General features: G+C 35.9%; 1 protein-coding gene and 1 long non-coding RNA gene across 2 annotated transcripts in view; both read right to left on the bottom strand.

Moving 5' to 3' along the window:
- Positions 1–2,749: 2,749 nt before the first annotated feature.
- Positions 2,750–6,265, bottom strand: LOC141349798 (uncharacterized). Its single transcript, XR_012357832.1, has 3 exons — positions 6,053–6,265; positions 2,991–3,101; positions 2,750–2,885 (listed from the first exon to the last, which is right to left on the bottom strand). It is a non-coding gene; the product is annotated as an uncharacterized lncRNA (long non-coding RNA).
- Positions 6,266–7,398: 1,133 nt separating this feature from the next.
- otogl (otogelin-like) overlaps positions 7,399–21,511 on the bottom strand; it is a 61,403-nt gene continuing 47,290 nt past the window's right edge. The window contains exons 48-58 of the mRNA XM_073853887.1: positions 21,198–21,299; positions 20,987–21,091; positions 19,457–19,497; positions 18,091–18,154; positions 17,821–17,999; positions 17,628–17,732; positions 13,968–14,087; positions 13,832–13,877; positions 13,042–13,113; positions 8,111–8,190; positions 7,399–7,987 (exon numbers count right to left, since the gene is read on the bottom strand). Coding sequence (XP_073709988.1) covers positions 7,787–7,987; positions 8,111–8,190; positions 13,042–13,113; positions 13,832–13,877; positions 13,968–14,087; positions 17,628–17,732; positions 17,821–17,999; positions 18,091–18,154; positions 19,457–19,497; positions 20,987–21,091; positions 21,198–21,299 — 1,115 coding nt within the window. The 3' untranslated portion in view covers positions 7,399–7,786. The remainder of the gene's footprint in view (positions 7,988–8,110; positions 8,191–13,041; positions 13,114–13,831; positions 13,878–13,967; positions 14,088–17,627; positions 17,733–17,820; positions 18,000–18,090; positions 18,155–19,456; positions 19,498–20,986; positions 21,092–21,197; positions 21,300–21,511) is intronic.

Below are 21,511 nucleotides of genomic sequence, written 5' to 3'. Positions count from 1 at the left end.
ATCTGTCGTATATAGTTTTTAAATGGTTTGTGAATAAGTATGCATTTTAATTTTACAGTTTGACATCAAATAATGAGATGTTTAAAGGGGACATATCGTGAAATCAGATTTTTTTCATGTTTAAGTGCTATAATGGGGTCCCTATTTCTTCTATCAACCTATAAAATGTGAAAAAGATCAACCCAGCAACTTAGTTTTGGTAAAACATTCTCTGCAAGCATGTGAAAAAATAGTTAATTTAAATTTGTCTCCACTTGTGATGTCAAAAGGGGATAATACCATCCCTTAATCTGCACTATCCAACCACAGCACTGCCATTTAGTGCCGAGAGATATAGGTATTTTCCTTCAAAATTACAAAATTTTTAGCAAAAAGCTGAAATAAATGTATTTTTGTTAAGGAATTTTGTTATAGATCAGATTCAGAGCGATTATTAAAACATACACGGAGTGTAAAATAAATAAATATTTTTTTTGCTTCAGTTTTTTTATAAATAGCCATCTAGTGGATAATCACTGTATTACAGATAACCATTAAAACTCAGCAGGAACACGTATTTTCATGCAAATGTTTTCTCCTAATTGATGAGATAACTTGTCAATGGCAGGGAACATTTCTCAGCCAATCAGAATACAGCATTCAACAGGCCCATGGTATAAGTAAGGAATAATTGACGATGGGCCATTGAATTATGTAAGGGATAATGTAGAGGCAGCCGGTAGTTATCGGGAAATAAGCCCCGACAGTGTGATCAGGACCCGACGCGAAGCTTATTACACGGCTACTTGCCACATAAGAAAAAAAACTGGACATGAATATGAATTTGAAACATTTTATTGGCATATTTGTTTTAAATTAACATTTTTATCCTTCCGCGAAACTTTGCACAGATGCACAAAATGATCGTAATACCTTATTAAGATCCTCCGCTTCATACTTGTCTGTCTCCATTTTTTTCTCTTTAAGCCAGTCTTTGAGAAGTTTTAATGCCCATTCTGTATTTTTTTGTGTGTTGGCTTCGTTGCTGTCATGCATTTTGTCAAGTTCAGTCTCAGTAAGCTCTCTGTGTCTTGTCGTTGTTCGTTCTTCTATCCACTGTTTAAATGTTTTGTTTTTTCCGTACATGTTAAAATGAATGTCAAAATTTTCCATTCTTAATTGTGGTTGTCCAGTGTTTGTCACAAGATGGCGCCAAACAGTAATCTTTGTTGGCGCGGGGGGAATTAAAACATACAAGTAGTACCGGCTATGCGTTATTACTTTGGAGCGGTTATTATTTGAAAAGAAAGAACCTGCAAATGTCTCAACTGACCAATCAGAATCAAGCATTCCAGAGAGCCGTGTAATAAAAGAAAATAATGCATATCCAAGGTGGTTAGGAGTTAGGTTAGGGTTAGGGTGTGCATCATTTGTCAATTATTCCGTTTATACCACGTTTACCATAAAAACGCTCTGGTGCCTATTTTTAAGACATTTTAAAAGTTAGGTGTGCGGTTATCGAAAAATAATGCATACCCATGAAACATTTCTCAACCAATCAGAATACAGCATTCAACAGACCCGTGGTATAAAGAGAAAATAATTGACAGCAGAATTTCAATTTCAACAAACGACAATTATGGCCAGCAGTGTGTGCATTGCTCATTTGCATTTGAAGAGACACAGCCAAAAACGGCACATTTTTGCTCGCACCTACAAAGTGGCAATTTTAACACGTTATAATGAATTATTTTGGCGTATTTTGACCTAAAATTTCATATATGTATTCTAGAGACACCAAAGATTTATTTGAAATGTTAAAATAAGTGTTGTGGAATGTGCCCTTTAACACTAAAGATTTTACATTTATTCATTTGTGAATTTACAAATGATGATATTGTTTATGGTAAATTATTCTCAAGAGGAAAGTCTAACAAACTGCATGATGCAGAATTTTACTCATCAGGATATTTCATGTATACAGTTTATTTACATACTGCAAACAGCATATATATATTGCAAACTACAGTCTTTAAAAAATAGTAGGTAGTATAACATCACAAACATACTCTGACTGTTATATGTGTATATGTGTGTCAGTGTGTGCTACCTGTTGGTCATTCAAAGCTGTCCACAACAGAAGAAGATGACTATAAAACTGAAGGAAGTCTGTGATGTATTGAAACTCTGCATCTGTCTTTATGTTGGCCAGGTGTGTGGACGTAGCTGATCTTTCACAAGCTCGCTGGGCTGCATCCCATGACAGGAACCCTGGATTTACTTTGTAACAGCTCCACTCCACGGCAAGCCAACCTGCTGGACACTGACCTACAACAAAAAGCTTGCTTAATTAACCAGCACTAGCATAACTAGCATAATAAGATTGTAAATCCCTTTGTGCTCCTGTATACCTCAGTGGTGTACCTGTTTTTATGGCCAGCCGTAGGCTTTGTGTAACAGTAATTCGGCGATGAGGGATGAGTATTGTCTTTTTTAAACTAATATTGTAAAGACGCCCAGGTTGTAACCCTGTCACCTGGAGGAGCGAATGAAACTGCGACAGGTCCCAACACCGTTCATCCAAACAAATATGCAAAGTATTTCCATCATCTAATGTCCAGCCAAAAACAGCAGATGTTGACGAAACTTTAACACTCAAAGAGGAGCTGAGAAGAGGAACTATCAAGAGAAGAAACTACTGAAGTATAGCAAGGGTTAAAACAACAAAATGTACTTGTTTGTGAGTGAGTATTTGTGTAGTTACCAAGTTGGAAAGTGTTAACGTCCAGTAGTTCTGTGTGATTGTAGGATCGCAGGGTAAAATTCAGCTTCTTGGAGATTTGTGGTGCTCTGAAACTCAACACACACTCATTCACATCTTCACACACTGCCGTGCTGTTCAGTATCTGAGATACAAGAGGAGATGATCTGCTGTCAGTTCATCCATCATTTTATGAACATGAGAAGGTTTTGTGTGTGTGTGTGTGTGTGTGTGTGTGCGCACTTTTCACCTTGTTTCCCAACGAAAGTGTGTAAAAATTTGCTGCCTGAGAATGAGAAGACTGAAACTTCACCTGGCCGTAGACAGAGGATGGACTTGTGGGACATGGAGAACTAAAAGCCTGGACAGCAAAACATCTGTGTGATTTCATCTAGAAACAATTGTTATTTCTGATATAAAAAAAACGACTACTAGTAAAAACTCAAATTTACCGAGCCCCTAAGGTGACATTGGAGTAAAAAAATCTTCATGTGCTCACGCGAAACCTTCATGTGCAGAATTTTTTAGAAAAAAAATCCAAAGTTTAGTTTTGCGTGCTCACATGAAACTTTTGCGTGCGCACGTGACACTATCTGACATTAGATAAAAAAAATTAACATTGTCACTAGTGACAATCAAATTATTAATATCAAGAATTAACAAGAATTTGTACGGAGCCCCTAAGGGGACATGGATCAAAAATTAAATAATGTTTAGTTTCGCGTGCACACGTGAAACTTTCGCTTTCACGTGCGCACACGATAGTTTCACGTGCGCATGCAAAACTAACGCAATAGTTTCACGTAAATTCTTGAAATCAATAATTGAATTGTTACTAGTTGAAATGTTAATTCTTGATTTTAATAATTTGATTGTCACTAGTGACAATGTTAATTTCTGTTATCTAATGTCAGATATCTAAAATGGCTTTCTTACAAGTAACAATCACATTCATGATAACAGAAATTAACATTGACGCTAGTCGAGATTTAACATTTCAGCCAGTGGCGGTCGGTGACTTCTCTTTCGAGGGGCGCAAATTCAAAATATGTGTGTTCGGAGTGTCATTTGTGTTGCTCGTCATTTCAATATATCTATTTGTTGCATCACGTGAATCATGTGCATCATGTGTCTTGTCAAAATAAGTGCCTGCTGCACACGTGTTGAAAGGGGATATGCTAAAAGAGATGCTCACATTTGCAAAATGCCCGCAAGACACTAACTTAACACTAAACTCTGATTACACATGAGATTAAGTGAGTATCTGGCAAACACGGGTGTCTCTTTTTTCATAATTCTCTTCAAAACATCTGCAGCAGGTTCGTATTACCATATTAGCATAGCATAGCGATTTTGCCATCACATGTGTTGCACATAGGTTCACATGATGCTCCAAACAAATATTTTGAAATGATGAGCCACACACATGATGGGCTTTTAAGCGTCACCCCACCCTATTGAGTTCAATCTACACTATTGGAGCTTTCAAACAATATACAGTTTGTCGTGATTAGATAAGAATTCATATGCAAACATTGAAGTAAATGTAGTCGTCCTGCTGGTGGGACAGTGACATTTAGCTGAATTTTTTTTTTTTTTTGAGGCACACTCTTCATAAATGAATCAATTACTCTCCTTACATAATTTATTTTATAAAACACTGTTGAAATGTCTATTCTGGAGGCTTAGACCTTTCCAACGATATATAATTTGTAGTGGTAGATTAAAATTTACATCAACAATATTAATGCAAACTTAGGTGTCCCGTATTCGGGACGGTGACGCTTAACAGTTTAATACATGTTGTGACGAGCTTTGCATCATGCACCTTTGAAAAAGAAGTCACCTGCCGCCATTTACAACTAATACTAACTGAATACCTGATATCATTTACATTATTGACATAAAAAATAAAGGTACTAAAAATTGTATTTCTGATACATAAAATTCAAATTTCAGAAATATAATTCTTGATCTCAATAATTGAATTTGAATGGTGGCCTATTTAACTAGTGAAAATGCAATTGTTGATATGAAGAATTGAATTTGTTTTCTGATATCAAGAATTAACATTTTTACTAGTGAAAAGTAAATAGTTGATATTAAGTATTCATATCCTGAGAATGAATAAAAGTCAAAACGGCTTGCCATAGTTTTAAATTGTTAAAAGTCAACATGAAAACACAATTATCATATCCCACTTCTGCATTGTGCAGTCTTCTGAGGGATGTTTAAAAACAAAGATAGCAGACTTTTTAATCCATCAGGAATTATTTAGTGTTGCCAGTTTCGCTTTAGATGACGTCACTATTTACGAAACAACATCCTGAAATATTGTCCCCACACGCGCACACACATTTTTCCTCAGGGATGTGAAAGTTGATTGGAAGGTTGTGATCATTATATTGGTCAAGGTTATCTTATATTACATCAAAATGTTGCTAACTAGGGTACATTTTTGTTATAATTAATATTAAAAAATTAAGAAAATTTGAAAATTAACAATAGTAGCCTTCAAATAAACTAGGCCAATATTTACAAGCCATCGCAACCCACCTTACATCACCTGCAATGTCATACTGTATAAAGAAGGGGAACAAGTTATTAAACTTTGAAGTATAAATATATATTTTCATATAATTTATTACATGTGAATTACTAATAATTTATAAAATGACCAGGAAATTTTTATTAATATACATTATACCACGGGGGGGCTGCTGATGCTTTATTCTGATTGGTTGAGAAATGTTGGTGGGTGTTGATTATTTTTCAATAACCATTACATTTTAACCTTTAAAATGTCTTAAAATATAGGCACCAAAGCATATGTTTTGTGGTAACCGTGGTATAAGCGGAATAATTGACTCCGGTCCTTTGACTTATTTGAAAATGCATTATTTTCTTATAATTCAACAGCCCGTCGTCAATTATTCCTTACTCAATGTTTATAAAAAGTGACCCAGCCTTGTGTAAACTCATCCTACATCATGTAAAGAACAATCTGTAAAAATATAATCTTGATATCTTTAATATTAACTTAGTAAGATCATGTCAAAAATTAAAATCATAGTGAAATTAATGGTTGAAATTAAACTTTGATTTTGAGACGTTAGCATCACAGGCAGGGTCACAAATGTCATAAAACTGGGGCCTCCCCTGACACCACTTCATGGCCCCCAATTTGAGAACCAGTGGACTATAACAATGCTTTTCTCTTTTTTCTATACAGTAATTTAACGCAGAAACATAAAAATTTTGTTAATTGATGATGATATATTATATACAATGAATTGTTTTTAAGATCATTACCTGAAAAATGTGCAGGAGTTGCCAAAACAAGGTCAAAAGTTTGCCTGTGGAGCGCCATCCCATAATCCCAGAATTCGCAGAAGATGCCAAAACCTTAAAGTAAAGCACTGAGGACTTCTAAATAATCCACACTAAAACAGTAAAAAAGTAGTTTTGGCAAACCTCTGGAGCATCTTAATCCAGCCTCTATAGTCATGAAAGCACTCACTAGCATCAAACTTTGGCTCAGTTTAACTTTCATAAAAAAACACCCCACAATACATTCCACAGGACACACCTCCACTGTCACTCAACATACCCGTGCCAACATCTCAAAGCTTCACAAAAACACACACTGCCCTGATTTTACCACAAAATGTTTCATTCAGTCGGATTAGTTTGTTCTGCGGGAGTTTTTCCAAAATCTATTCTAGACATATTTTTCTCTTTTTGGTGGCATAATAGCAGCTTGTCTAGACAACAGAGGCACATGTAGGAGGGTCAGGGATGGAGTTGCATTACTGAGTAAAAAAATAAAATAGGTGCAAGAAATTCCCACAATGCAACACAAACAAACACTGTACATGCTCCTACATCAACCACTTTATAATTAGTTCTTAACAGTTACAACAGTATAAATATATCTTAATTAAAGATTACATTTCCTATGAAATTACATCTATTTGTGTGTACTTTCACCTGTTAAACAATAATGCAATACAATTTACCAAAATGTTTCATGCTATTTTTTTAAATAGTGCTTAGTTTTGCTTAAACACATACATTATTATACTGCCAAGAAATGCAGCTGTTTTCTGTTCTTATATTCTGATTCAGCAGAATAACAAAGGGAGGATATGAACTTCATTAACAGTTTAATTACCTATCTTGAAAGTAAACATAACTCAGCAGGTTGCAATCACGTCATGCGTGGGGCGACTTGGTTAATAAAATAACTGCTGACATGACATTCAGATCAACTGGACATTGAATAATGTTTTATTCTAAAAAAATATTTTATTTTAGACTGAAGCTTAACTTTACTGTGAAATAAATTCAGTAACCTATAATTGAATAACTGAACAATGAAGTGATAACAGTACATTAACTAGTACAAAAAAGCATTACTATTTTGCATAGTGCATGCTGGAAACAAAGTTTTTGTATTTTATTTATTTATCAAAAAACAATTACAGTAACATGTAACTTCATACTTCAACTTCATAGACTAATGCAATGATGAAAAGCATATTTCAAGAAAATTTACTCCTAAAACATATTTGTTGCATTATGGCTATAAAATGGGAATTCAAGTTTATCATGTTGAATTTGATTGATTATTTTTGAGATGCAGCCAAAAATAGTAATAAAGTAAAAATGATCTTATTTCTCAAAGCCCTTCTGTACTTAAGAAAGCTTGTTAATTATTGTCCTATAATGTACCAAATTGATAAAGAAATAGTAAAAAAGTATAAAGTTTAAAACAAAGCATAATCTAAATATATCTTAAGTTGTATAAATGAAGTGTTTATGGCATATTGGTACTAATAATACTATTCCCCGTGTCATTTAATTTTTCGACATGATAATAATTGATCATCTAAACAGTGCACTAGTTTAACAGCCGTTTTTAACCGTATTTTTTGCTAAATATAGGTTTGATTGATATCGATATAAATTATAGGTATCAATGACACAACAAATACATCAATGGTGTTAGTAGTTTTACAGTTATGCAGAGATATCATCCTATCGTCAGTTCCACTGGCATGTGCAGTCCATTGGCTCCTGGTAGTAATAGTCCACTGTCGTGGCATTTCGAGTACAATACAGCTGAATGATGCGATTCTGGAGGCCGTTTTCACGACAGCATTTGCAGAAACGAGCGTGGCTATTAATGTTGAAATTAAAGATGGTGGCTGATGGACATTTTCCATCACATGAGTAAACAGTCACCTGAAGAGAGAAAACAAAAGAGACAATGTCAACAATAGACAATAAAATGGTGACATAATAAAACAGCATTGATATTAATTGAAATAATAACATTAGTGTTAATATCAATTCTCTTTTACTTACAGGTGCGTTACTTCTGCAGTCGTCTTTTCTGATGGTGGTCCTGATGGCGACTCTCTTACAGGTCTTACCGTCTTCTTTGCCTACACACACACATACACAGCAAAACAATGTGACTTACATAATGTTAAATAACACAAATAATAACATATTTAACAACACAAAACATTCAATATACTCAGACAAATATATATATAAAAATATATAAAAAATAAAAATAAATAAATTATGAACCATGGGCTTCTACTGATTATTCAGAGTATTAAGCTATTTCTTATATATGTTAAAAAAAGTATGTATAAAAATGTAATAGTCGTACTCGCACTGAACAAGATTCGAACCGCGCTAGTCTGGCATAAGAGTCAGATGGTCTAACAAGAAGCCTTCAGTGCTACACTGCAAAAAAATGTCATTCTTACTTAGTATTTTTGTCTTGTTTTGAGTACAAATATCTAGAAATTCTTAGATCAAGATGTATTTTTTTAATGAGCAAAATGCCTCATAAATAGTTTTTAGACAAAAAAAATCAAATTTAAGTGAATTTGTGCTTAAAACTATCTGCCAATGGGGTGATATTTTTTCTAAATGTTTAAGAAAAAGTTAACTTATTTCAAGATTTTTTTCTTATCCCATTGGCAGATTTTATTAGATTTTTTCAAGAACAAATACTTACATTTGATCTTTTTTGTCTAAAAACTATTTAGACTGCAAAAAATTATTAAAAAAAATAATAATTCTTAGTATTTTTGTTTTGATTTCAGTAAAAATATCTAAAAATTCTTAAATTAAGATGCTTTTTATTGATGAGCAAAACGACCCAACAAAATTAGCAAAAAATCTGCCAATGGGATAAGCAAATTTTTCTTGAATTTAGTGTTGAAGAAAAATGTTCAAGATTTTTTTGCTTACAACATTGGCAGATTTTTTGCTTGTTTCATGCACAAAATCACTAAAATTATATATTTTTGGTCCTAAAACTAGACTTATTTTATTGCATTGTTTTGCTCATCAAAAAAAGCAATCTTAATTTAGGAAATTTTAGTTATTTGTACTGAAAACAAGACAAAAATACTAAAAATTGTTTTTCTTGAAAATATTTTTTTGCAGTGTGAGGCATTTTGCTCATCAAGAAAATACATCTTGATTTAAGAATTTCTCGACACTTCTACTGAAAACAAGACAAAAATACTATGTTGTGGAGTGAGGTTTACTTTTACTACACAGCTCTCACTGACTAGCTTTAATTTACAATTAATTACAGAACCTGATCTGTAGATGCCAGAATGCATTACTTCTGTGCATTTTGCACCAGACATGCAAGAACACTGTCTATAATGCTAATATTTAATAGAAAAAATGCACTATGTACTTTCAATATAACAATAAATTAGCTATATAAGCCTACTTAGACAAGACGTCAGACTTAGAAAATATGATGATGGACTTTTGACCTCTTTTTTGCTTTCCTGTATGATGGTAGAATATCAGATTTTAAGATATAACTGTTTGAATTTTGTGTTGCTGGGGTGCCCGAAATGGTTGCTAGGGACGTGGCTTAATAGATCTGGGACGATCCTGAGAGACAGATTGGATGCCTGAGAAATACCAGGGTGTAAAATATGCTGATATGCTGCTTGGAATCCTTTTCATTGATTATTTGGCTGTTTTCACGCTAAAATAGATTATTGGTGCTTTATGACATTTGGAAAATGCGGGCATGGATTAAAAAAGGAAGCGGAAGCGCTGACTATTGCATGGCAGCGTTTTTACTTATATTCAATTATCTTTATTTATATAGCCGTTGGATGATCTTTAATCATGGGGGGATAAAAAAATTATTAATGAGAGATATAAAGACCTAAGCAAATCGCACCCTGCTTATAACATTATTAAAACTTAAATCATTTTTAAACATACAAGAAGAATGTGCTTTGTTACGTTCAGTAAGAAATGTTTATAAAACAATAATATTCCCATGATTTGTAGCAAACTAAAGTATTTTTTGACATTTATTTTCTGGAAACGTTGAACACACACGCACGCACGCACGCACACACTTTGTTTAACAATGATAATAATAGCATTTAACAATTTAAAAGGCAGTGCATTTGTGTCATCAATAACTTGCTGATTATTTGCTTTGACGTCAAGTTTCTGGAGGCGCAGGTCATACGGAGGAAAGGTTTAAATGATTTATCATTGGTGTCTGTCAACAGAAAATGAATCAAAACTTCAGAGTTGTGTTTTTAAGATGGAGGGAGGGAGAGCTGATGAATCTTTGGAATGCACTGATGGTTTACCACACAGTGTGTGTGTGTGGACTATAATGTGTGTTTTGAAGCAACAGTTACCCAAAAATAACAATTCTTTATTTACTCCCTCTGATGTTGCACCAAACCCAGTTGTTGTTTCAGTGGAACACAAAACAGAAAATAGTGAATGTACACATTTACACAGATCCCAGTTTAACTTCCACGGATGTCAAACTTCCAAATCCAAAGTAAATCCGAAAGTAAAAGTATCCTAAATGTAGTTTATATGGCTGGTTTGTACATTAGAAATCTTCTGAGGTCTTATAATTGTTCTGTGTGATGAACAACAAAATAAGGGTCAGATTTACTAAACAGGGCAAATCGGCATTAGAGCATAAAGTGTAATGGGAGGGGAAGTTTCTGTCTGTGATTTACAGGCCCAGGTTAAAGAACACAGAAGAAACATCTCATTTCCATAATGACCAAAATAATCTACCAAGAGCAGTACAAAATGGTTTAAGACATGATTTTTTAGGTCTTTATTGGAACAAATGCCAGTAAATGGCGTTGTGTAATTTATTCAAACTCTCCTCCCATAAATTTCAAAATTTCTCCCACGTCTAAACTACAAATGCATATGCAATAAGGTCTTAAAACTACATCTACAAACTACAGCATGAGCGATTTACATGTTACGTCAATGCAAAGACGGGAAAAGGCATCATGCGGCACGGTGCGAATGGGGCGGAACGTGCAAAAGGTGCGGTACGGGTGGCGCATTCTGTGCGAATTGAGCGTTGCTGTGGGAAATGCGCCGCGTTAAACAATTAGGAACTTGCTCTAGTAGTGACGTGATTACAGGAAGCGAGTGAAGTCGCAGAAGCCCCTCTCATGGAGCAAATTTCCGTGTGAATGTCTCAAATTACTAGAATTTCACGCGCGAATGAAGCGAGTAAGGTCAAAATGTTCAAGCGTCCAACTACGCGCGAATAACATGTTTTTGTCGCCTCTACCGCAGCTGGTGTGAATGCCACATAGGGGTATAAACTTCAGATTAATTTCATCGACTGGCTACTAGAGACAGGCTCCAAAAGGGAGTCAATCCCATAGGTGGATGGCCCCTGCTGTCACTACTGTCGATTTAGGTGGGTGTTGTTTAGCAACCAGGCATCTCTGCTCCACCCACATCCTGCTTCTTTGCCCATTTTTGGATATCTGTGAGTGACACGTGGCCAAGATACCAACAGCTGGCTCCACCCACTTTCTGCCTCTTTGCCCATTTTTGGATTTCTGGGAGTGACACGTGGCCAAGATACCAACAGCTGGCTCCACCCACTTTCTGCCTCTTTGCCCATTTTTGGATTTCTGGCAGTGACACGTGGCCAAGATACCAACAGCTGGCTCCACCCACTTTCTGCCTCTTTGCCCATTTTTGGATATCTGGGAGTGACACGTGGCCAAGATACCAACAGCTGGCTCCACCCACTTTCTGCCTCTTTGCCCATTTTTGGATAACTGGGAGTGACACGTGGCCAAGAAACCAACAGCTGGCTCCACCCACTTTCTGCCTCTTTGCCCATTTTTGGATTTCTGGGAGTGACACGTGGCCAAGATACCAACAGCTGGCTCCACCCACTTTCTGCCTCTTTGCTCATTTTTTGGTTATCTGGGAGTGACACGTGGCCAAGATAGCGAAGGCTGGCTCCACCCACTTTGGGCTTCAAAAATGCTCTACAGAATCCTACGGGTGACATCACAGACACTACGTCCATTTTTTATACAGTATATGTCACGGTCACTGCGACCCTTTCCAAATGAATACCTTTGTACGTAAAGTGTGCATATTAGTACCTCAAAGGTAAATATCTGTATCTAAATGGTACATATTAGGACCTTTTAATCTGTTTCAATGTATATATATATATATATATATATACATCCCAAGGGTTTTTCCCTCCTAGGACTTCTTTTACTTCCCAGGCTAAAAAGTCTGGGTTTTTTTTCTCCTAGGAGGTTTTTCAACCCAGGGAGTCAGCCTTCTTGGGCTTAACTTCTATACGTTACATTAGTAATACATTCGCTTTAATGTTGATTTATAGCCGCAGCAAATTTAGCTGCTTGTGCTATCGTATTATGTTGTGCTATCTGTCGATTTTCTGTGCTTTTCACTGCTTCTATTACTGTAAAGCTGCTTTGATACAATTACCAAATTGTGAAAAGCGCTATATAAATAAATAGCTGACAGCTTTTAACTTTATTTCTGACAGTAAGTCGCTTTGGATACATGTGTCTGCCAAATACTTAACTGCAAATGTATTGTACAGTCATTGTTAGTCATCTAAAAAATATCACAGCTACTTTACGGTTTTAGGAGATGTGTCCAATAGCTAATTTAGAGTATTTTTATGTTGGTTTTGGTGCCATGATTTTATGAAGCTTAGTCAAAATCTTTCTCCAGAACAACATATGCAACTTGGAAGAACATGATAATAAGAAGTCAATAATGACAGATTTTCCATGTTATGCTTATAGGCCATATGGTAATGTTTCACCCACATAATCAATCTGTTATGTAAGACTAAAACAAATAATACTAAAAAGAGATACTGTAAATGTCTACATTATGTCCACACTCATACAAATGCAATGAGAGATAAAGATAACCGGTAGATGAGTAAGTACCTGAATCACAGTTAGTACTAGCAGTGGGTGTTACTGGACTAACGGAAAATGGCAACAAACCGAGTCCAGCACCTGAGAGACACACAGGAGCAGGTTCACAAATTTACAGGTTATCTTGAGTTTATAAACTCAGTTTCGACTCGTGACAGCCTCCAGCAAACAGCGCAAACCCAAGAGCCCCCAAACCAATGCGACGTGCACACAAACACCCCCTCATGCGAATGAAGACACCCAGACCCATAACATACTGTTGAAGGGAAATGAACTGCATGAACACACACGCCAGATGAGCCTCTCAATGCTGTAGTGTATTCAAGTCTGTCGGGTCTTATCTAAAAGTTTATTCAAAACAGATTTGTGCACTTCTTCCAACACGCTTACCTTGATTTATGAGAAATACAAAAAGAGCATGCCACAAAAATTTACAGCACGCCACAGTTGAACTACAAATATTACACCAATCCCATAGCATTAATCAAACCACACAAGACAAAGAGAGAAAGTTAATATCACACAGCGACAAACTCTAGAAACAGTGGAATCATATAGCAAACTTGCCATTTTGTTTATCATCCTAAAAAAAAAACTGCAAGCACTTTATCAGGTTGTTTCAACAGTGCATGAAGTTGAAATAGGACCATTATAAAAGTAAAGAAGATAGAGGGTCATTTTTCCCCAGGAACAACAGCGAGAATCAAACCAGCAGCCATTAAAGCCCAGCACTGCCTCTGTTTCAAACAGCACCCAGCAATCCCAGAAAGCCCAACCAGCCACAAACACTCAAACTTACACGTCCTACAGCAGCCGTCCACATACGTCTGGACTACACCTCCGTTCTGAAACAAAGAGAGCGGAGGTAAGTTAGGAAAAAACAACACAAACCTGCAGGACAACCAGACGACAAGTGACATTAATATGAGCCAAACCTGAATACACTCGGTGTCATTGAACGGAGGGCAGACGACTCCAGACGCCAAAACGACTGCACCTACTGCAGTCTCTAAACAGTCAAACCGTGTACAGTTAGCCACCCACGAGCTACCTGCCTGTAAAACACAGAAAACATTATCAGGTTAAACGTGTATAAACTATTTACTATAATGCAAACTAAAAAAGTTTATTACCAGTTTATTACTTAAAGGGGTGCATTTTTACATATTAACACAGTTAAAGAGTTGGATTCTCATGCTAAACAAGGCAAAGTTTAAAGAACCATTTGGACGTACAACGGATTCTGTGCCGCATGCACTTTGTCAGAATTTGTGCAAGTTTGGGAAAATTCATTCGAAATAGCGCAAACACACAGTAACCAAGAGCCAACATGGCATCAATGTCATCGAAGAAGTGTGAAGGAAATTTATGCTTCCCAAAGAACCCAGCATTATGGGAACAATGGCTTTATTTTGTTTATCCGGGGTAGCAGCGATTTTGTGCAAGTGTGTTTGTTTAGCGCTAGATTTTGTTGAAATGGGGCAGTCCCAGTCATCAAACAACTGGATCATGAGTCACAGGCGGTAAGTAAAACTGCTAGCAATCATCGCGTAACAGTATTTTTTGTGCATTCTCCAGGAGCTCTGCATTTTTCAGAACATAGCGGTGCACTGCAAAAAATTATTTTCAAGAAAAAATCTTAGTATTTTTGTCTTGTTTTCAGTAAAAATATCAAAAAATTCTTAAATTAAGATGCTTTTTCTTGATGAGCAAATCGACCCAAGAAAATATGTCTAGTTTTTAGACCAAAAATATCCAATTTAAGTGATTTTGTGCATAAAACAAGCAAAAAATCTGCCAATGGGGTATGCATTTTTTTTACCTGAATTTAGTGTTTAAGAAAAATTTTTTGCTTACCCCTGTATGCGCGGTTCAGAAAATAACAGAGGCACGAGCGTTTGCTGAATAGTGTTGCCAGATCTTGCAATAAAAAAACAGCGAACAAAAAAAATCCAATAATAAACCGAAATAAATCCAAATGCTTTACATCAAAGATCAAAATATTGGGACCAGCACCTTCACACTTTATTAACACAAAAAACTTGATCGCTTCATGAGCCAAAAGCCATAAATGGTTAAGCGCCAAAACTGTACAAAAAAGACGAGGACCTGGCAACACTGCAAGAAAGCCAGCTGTGAAGCAGCCTCAAAAAAGCGTAAAATACACAACCCCAAGACGGAGGTTTATTGCAAAACATAATGCCGTTAAATTATTTTGGTCAATGCTGTGAGTGATAAGCACGCACGACAACAGTTGCTATGGTTATCTCTGTGTCAATCATCACATTTTCTGGAGTGAGTCTTGTTCCGTTCAGACATGTAACGAACATTTAGGGGATTCACTCTCGCATTTAAATGCGGTTGTCACTCCCGCAGGGTTTGCAGTGTGTACGAGACCTATAGGTACTCAAGATTAACATGAGATAAGCAGAAATAGCATGTGTTATGTGACCTTTATTAAGGCTAAATGATGTGGTTTGTGTGCAAGCAATAAATAAGTTAAATATTTGTTTAAAGTAATGAATATGTTAATTTTTAAACTAATTTTCTGGCCAGCCCTTTTTTGAAAAGTTGCCCGCCAGCATTTTTTGTGATTTTCACAAAATGCCTTCCAGGAAAATGTTCTTCTAAAAGTATATATACACAATACAAAAAGCTGAAATAATTGCATTTTTGTGAAGGAATTTTGTTAGAGATCAGATTCAGAAAGATTATCAAAACATACACAGAGTTTCAAATTAGTAAATCACTTTTTTGCTTCAGTTTATTTATAAATTGGGTAAGTGCGCTATCTAGTGTATAATCGCGTATTAACATTAAAATTCATTAGGAACACGTTTTTTTTATGCAAATGATTTCTCTTAATTGACGAGATAACTCACCAATGGCGAGGAAAGATTTAAAAAAGGTATTTTGTAGGGCTGAAGTTGTCAGGATTGGCAAGACAAGAACCCAGGCGCAGACAGATGTATAAAAAAAACACTGATGACTTTAATTAAGGACACAAAAATAGAAAAACAAAACCCACGAGGGAACAAAACATCACAAATACAAGATAACAAAACACTGACTAAACTAGAATGACTAACAAACAAACTCTACTAAATAACAATAAACTAGACAGGATACTTTCAAGACAGGATACTTTCAGCCAGGGCCGGCGTCAAGGGGGGGGCATTTGCGGGCAGTGCCCCCCCCGAACAGGTTGTTGTGCCCCCCCTACAAAGATTTGTATTACTTTCATATATATCAAGAATAATTAAAATAAATTAAACACTGAATGTTTCATGACTTGTAATGTAATCAAATGAGGAAAATATGGTTGATATATGTTTTCTTTAATTAAAACAGACCAGTTTCTCTGATTGGATGTATTCCGGCGTCTCACCCGTCTTACGTCTTTAGCATATTTGTGACTTGATACTAGCAATGTGTTTTTTCGCGGCATTTTATGGATTGTGTAAAATATGGATATTAGAACATTTAGAACAAACCAGCACCGCCTGCTTCATCTTCATGCAAACACAGACTGGCTCAAACTCAGAGATTAGAGGTCGAGGTGGAATTTACAAATCTACAGGACACTGTTTTAAGGAAGTTTAATGTTCTTACTCGCCGTCTTCAGCTATTTTAAAGGTAAGTTAGCTTTGTTTTAAATTACGTAAGCTTAAATGTGAAGTGTGGCTATAGACCGTTAACAACATTACGACATGATTATGGTAAAGCGGCTTTTTTTAAAGCTAGAACGCGGTGTGCGCTGCGCTATGAAACCCATTCATTTCAATGGCTTGCGCCGCGCCAGGGTGGTTTGTTGTTGCGTCGAGCCAAGCGCGAGCGCAGCAGAGCTCTGCTTGCGCTCACGCCGCGGTCGAAGTTCAATAGTTTTGCGCATAGTTTGTGGTCTTTTGCTCTTTATACGGGAAATGAGCTGACAGTCTGTACTAGTTGTATGAGTGTGTGCTTGCTGTATTTGTTGTTTTAATGTCTTGTTTTTGCAAGTTATTGTTGCTATGGCGTGCCCCCCGTTGGAAGCCGAGTGCCCCCCTGTTAGTTATGGTCTGGCGCCGGCTCTGCTTTCAGCACTAGACACTCACAACAAGAAAGACAAACGCACAAGCAAAGAACATCAAACACAAGGACTTTAAATAGGGACAAAATAAATTACATACACCTGGAAATCATTACAAGTAAGGGATCGGGGAAAAATGACGAGACCTGGGAAATGCGTGGTCAGAAAAACCAATACTAAAACCACACATCTCCCACATAAAACATGGTACTGCCAGGACCCTGTCACAAGACTAGATATAATTCAAGACATGATTCTGACAGGATCCTGACAGAAGTAAGGGTTTAAGAGGACACATATAATGCAATCCTTGTACCATCGTTTTTGGGCTATTTGTAGGAGCCTTTTGTCTGTCATTTATATATTAGGCAGGTATTTTCTGTGTATTCCAGCTAAATATTTTATTAGTATGTGTGTATCTGGGATGGAACCCATGATCGACAATGCACTACCGACTGAGTCACAGGAAGACTATCAGCTTTCTTCTAGATCTATAGTAGATAAACATTTGTATGCGATTGATTACCATAAATACTTCTGTAGTTCCATTTTCAGCGGGATATGAGCACGAGATGTTTTTGCAAGACCCGCAGCAGATGTGTGGATCAGAGGAGGGAACATAAATCTGGTGCTACGAGAAAAGAATTCAAAATCATGACAAACACTTTTTATATGCTGTATGTAAAATATATAAATTAAGTATTGGTTATGTGACTTACAGGTTCACATTTCTCAGAACAGTTGGCAGTGGTGACCTCCATGGCGTAGAAGCCGGTGCTGGGATCTTTATGTGTCAGACATTGAACATTATAACAGAGCTCACCCTCGAAATACTGCACCATAGACTGACCCGGGTTCAACACTGTCACGCCCTGAAACAGACACACCTCGGCCTTCTCTACACACACAAACGCACACTACTGGCTTAGAAATTCATTTTATTATATAACATTTTGTGTGTGTGTGAACGTTTGTTTGAGAAGTCTTACTGCAGGAATACAGCGGGCATCCACACAGACCATCATATTCTGGCTCATCCACCCTCACCTCTCCCTTAAACACACAAAGATCAAAGGTCAAACCCTATGTTAAAGGAACAGTCTGAAGAAATGTATATCAATTAATCATAAAATGACCCTGATATGTCACTAGACATTAAGAAATCATTTTCATTTCAAATACTTATATCACTCACAACAGTGGTCTGGCCAGGATATTGTCATTTAAAAAGTGGAGTTGCAGCCCTCAACTTTATGTTGTCATATTGTGTATTGGCCACAAGTTGTGTGATTGCAGTACCGGCTTTAGCCACAAGTTTTGTGATTGCAATACCAGTTTTGGCCACAATCCTACATACTGTTCCTTTAAGTTTTACAGTTACAGGAAACTTCATGTATGACAGTTTTGCATATAAAAATTCAATGTATGTACACAGTTCATCTTTATTATTTGTATAAATTGCTTTGGATTTGTAGCATCTGCTAAATGCCTAGACGGTAAACGGGTCAGTGACAAAAATGGTTTGGCAAGATGAGAAATTCAAAAATCGTTTTAAAAAAACTTGTTTTAAAAGCACGCATCAGGTTAATTTCAATGCACATAGTGTATTTATGTTAATTTTAATGCAATAAAAAATTGCACAATTTTAATTAAAGTAAGGACCTGAAAAAGTCAAATGGTGTAACCGCCAATTGCACCAAAGAATGAGAAATATTAAATATTTTATCCACCTTGATGGGATGTAAACGTAATCATCATCATCAAAAAATAATAATAATAACAATTTTAAAATATTATTTTATTAGTTATTTCTAAATGTAAATTTTTATGCATTTTTGTAATACTTGTCCTGACATATGCTGAAAACAGCTCTGTTTTCTAAATAATCTTTGACAAATGATGCAAAAATGTATGTAAAAAATCATATTACACTAAAGTAGATGATTATATTTTATTCCACATTTTTTACGAATATATTTATATTTTCATTTAAAAAATACTAGTTACAACAATTGACACACACCGGTTACACCCCATTGACATTTTTGCAATTATCCCCCAATTCTTTCAAAATAAAATAAAACCAGACATTTTAGACTTCCTCAAGAATGTATGCAAGTAATCTGCAAATTTATTTCAAAATTTTACCCTTTTACATTTAATTGAACCATACGGACAGAAAATAATTGACGACACATCATTGACCCAAACACTGTTTGATGCCTTAGATTTTAAAGTATAATCAGTTGATCAATCAATATTGCTTCGTTTATGAGATAAGGAAAAGTAAAAACATATGTTGTCATGACTTACTGATCCCATCATTTTATAACAGTGCAAATGTAAAATACATACTACAGTGCAGACAGGATGTGTGATATTATGACACTGGCATTCTGTAAAAAAAAGCAAACAGGTAATGTCTCTTAATGTTATGAGGTCAAATCTGTAAACCTTTACTCAAAGCACTAATCAGATAGCGATACTGTATAAACCAGATTTATGCATAATGCTCTTTTTATTATACCCTGTGATACAGAAATGTTACACTAATAACACTGATTGTTATATAAAACGTTATTAATAGCATGTATTTTTTAATATGACAATAATTTAGGGACATAATGTCTGTTTTTTACATTTGTTAGACACAAAATGCATGCTAGTCTGAAAAGATATACAGGCAGTTTTTCCAACAAGGCTTAAAATAACCCAGGAGTAGTTAATCTTCATCTTTATTAGTTTAGCATGTCCTAAAATTGGCTTTCTGAAAAACAGATACTTTCTGTAAGTACAGATTATGAGCACTTGTAATACCTAAACTATAATTAAATGTATTTTATTTGCTTCACAGTTCTATAAATTTTAAACCTTTCTTGGTTCTTTTCATGTTTAATAGGCAACCTTTTAAGATTTGTATATCCATCTTATTCTAGTTAAATTCTCCATAGTGCATCTTTTGGTATTCTGTTTCAGACATAGGCAGAGTTTGGAGGGGCAAGGCCAGAGCCAGTTATGATTTTGTCTGAGCTATTAATGAAATGGCAAAAATAATTTATATTTTATTTGCCTAATCTTAAAGGATCTCTGCACTAAATGTCAGTGGTGTGGTTGGATAGTGCAGATTAAGGGGCAGTATTATCCCCTTCTGACATCACAAAGGGAGCCAAATTTCAATTACCTATTTTTTCACATGCTTGCAGAGAATGGTTTGCCAAAACTAAGTTATTGGGTTGATCTTTTTCACATTTTCTAGGTTGATAGAAGCACTGGAGACGCAATTATAGCACTTAAACATGGAGAAAGTCAGATTTTCATGATATGTCCCCTTTAATATTTTAATGGGTAGACTAAGTCAGTGGTTCTCAAACTGGGGGCTACGAGATGGTGCCGGGGGGGGGGGGGGGGGGGGGGTGCAGTTTTATGACATTTTATAAAATAAATTAATTTATCATAAATTCTATGTAATTAAATCTACAAAAAATAAGGCTACTAACAAACAAGTACTACTTTGTATAATGTAATATGTTTTGTTTAATTAAAATGTTGCGTTTTAGAACACATGTCATAACTTTTCTTTGGGGGGGCCGCGAAGGAAAGCTCCGTACACATGGGGGGCCGCACGTTGAAAAAGTTTAAAAACCATGAAGTGCACTCTCTCACTAATCTCAAAGTGCAATACCCTTGTTTGCTGCGAAACTCCACCTATGGTTTCAGAAAGTCACCTTTTAAAACATGATTAACTAATAAAGATTAAAGTCTACTCCTGGTTTATGTTAAACTGTCTTGAAAACAACCCAATAAAGTTTAAAACAGTCTATGGCAGTCATAGAGTAAATCATTATTATTTAGATGCAGTATCTATGTAAAGGTGTGTATGTGTACCACAGTGGGACTCCGGGCAGCATCTCTCGGGCACGGGTCTCTTCATCATCACAGCTCCTGGAGCACAACTTACACTCGAATCAGGACACAAACTCATGTCACACACTAAAAGATCAACACACAGCACTATTACTTTTCCTTAAAATACACCAATGACTGGATCTCAATGGTGTGTGTGTGTTTGGGTGTGTGTGTGTGTGTGTGTGTGTACCGCAGTGATACTGTGGACAGCAGTGATTGGTTGTGTTCATATCCACAGCCAGTATCTCTCCAGGTAAACACACTGGAATCGGCTCTATACAGGATTCACATACTGCAAAAAACACATGGAAATGTTTTTAAGAGGCCACGAAACCTAGTGCATTACAGCAATTATACCACGGTGGTAAAATTATTAACAATGCACTAAAAACAGAATACACACGGCAGGTCAACAGAAGACAAAATGTAGCTTATTCATTTATAAGTTGTTGTGGATAAAAGCATGCTCTAAATTAACAAATTAATTAAATACACCCACAGTTG

This window comes from Misgurnus anguillicaudatus, chromosome 15, assembly GCF_027580225.2.
Source record: "Misgurnus anguillicaudatus chromosome 15, ASM2758022v2, whole genome shotgun sequence".
In the NCBI taxonomy this organism is placed as follows: domain Eukaryota; kingdom Metazoa; phylum Chordata; class Actinopteri; order Cypriniformes; family Cobitidae; genus Misgurnus; species Misgurnus anguillicaudatus.
The sequence above is the reverse complement of the archived record's forward strand: the minus strand, read 5'-3'. Positions and strand labels throughout refer to the sequence as shown.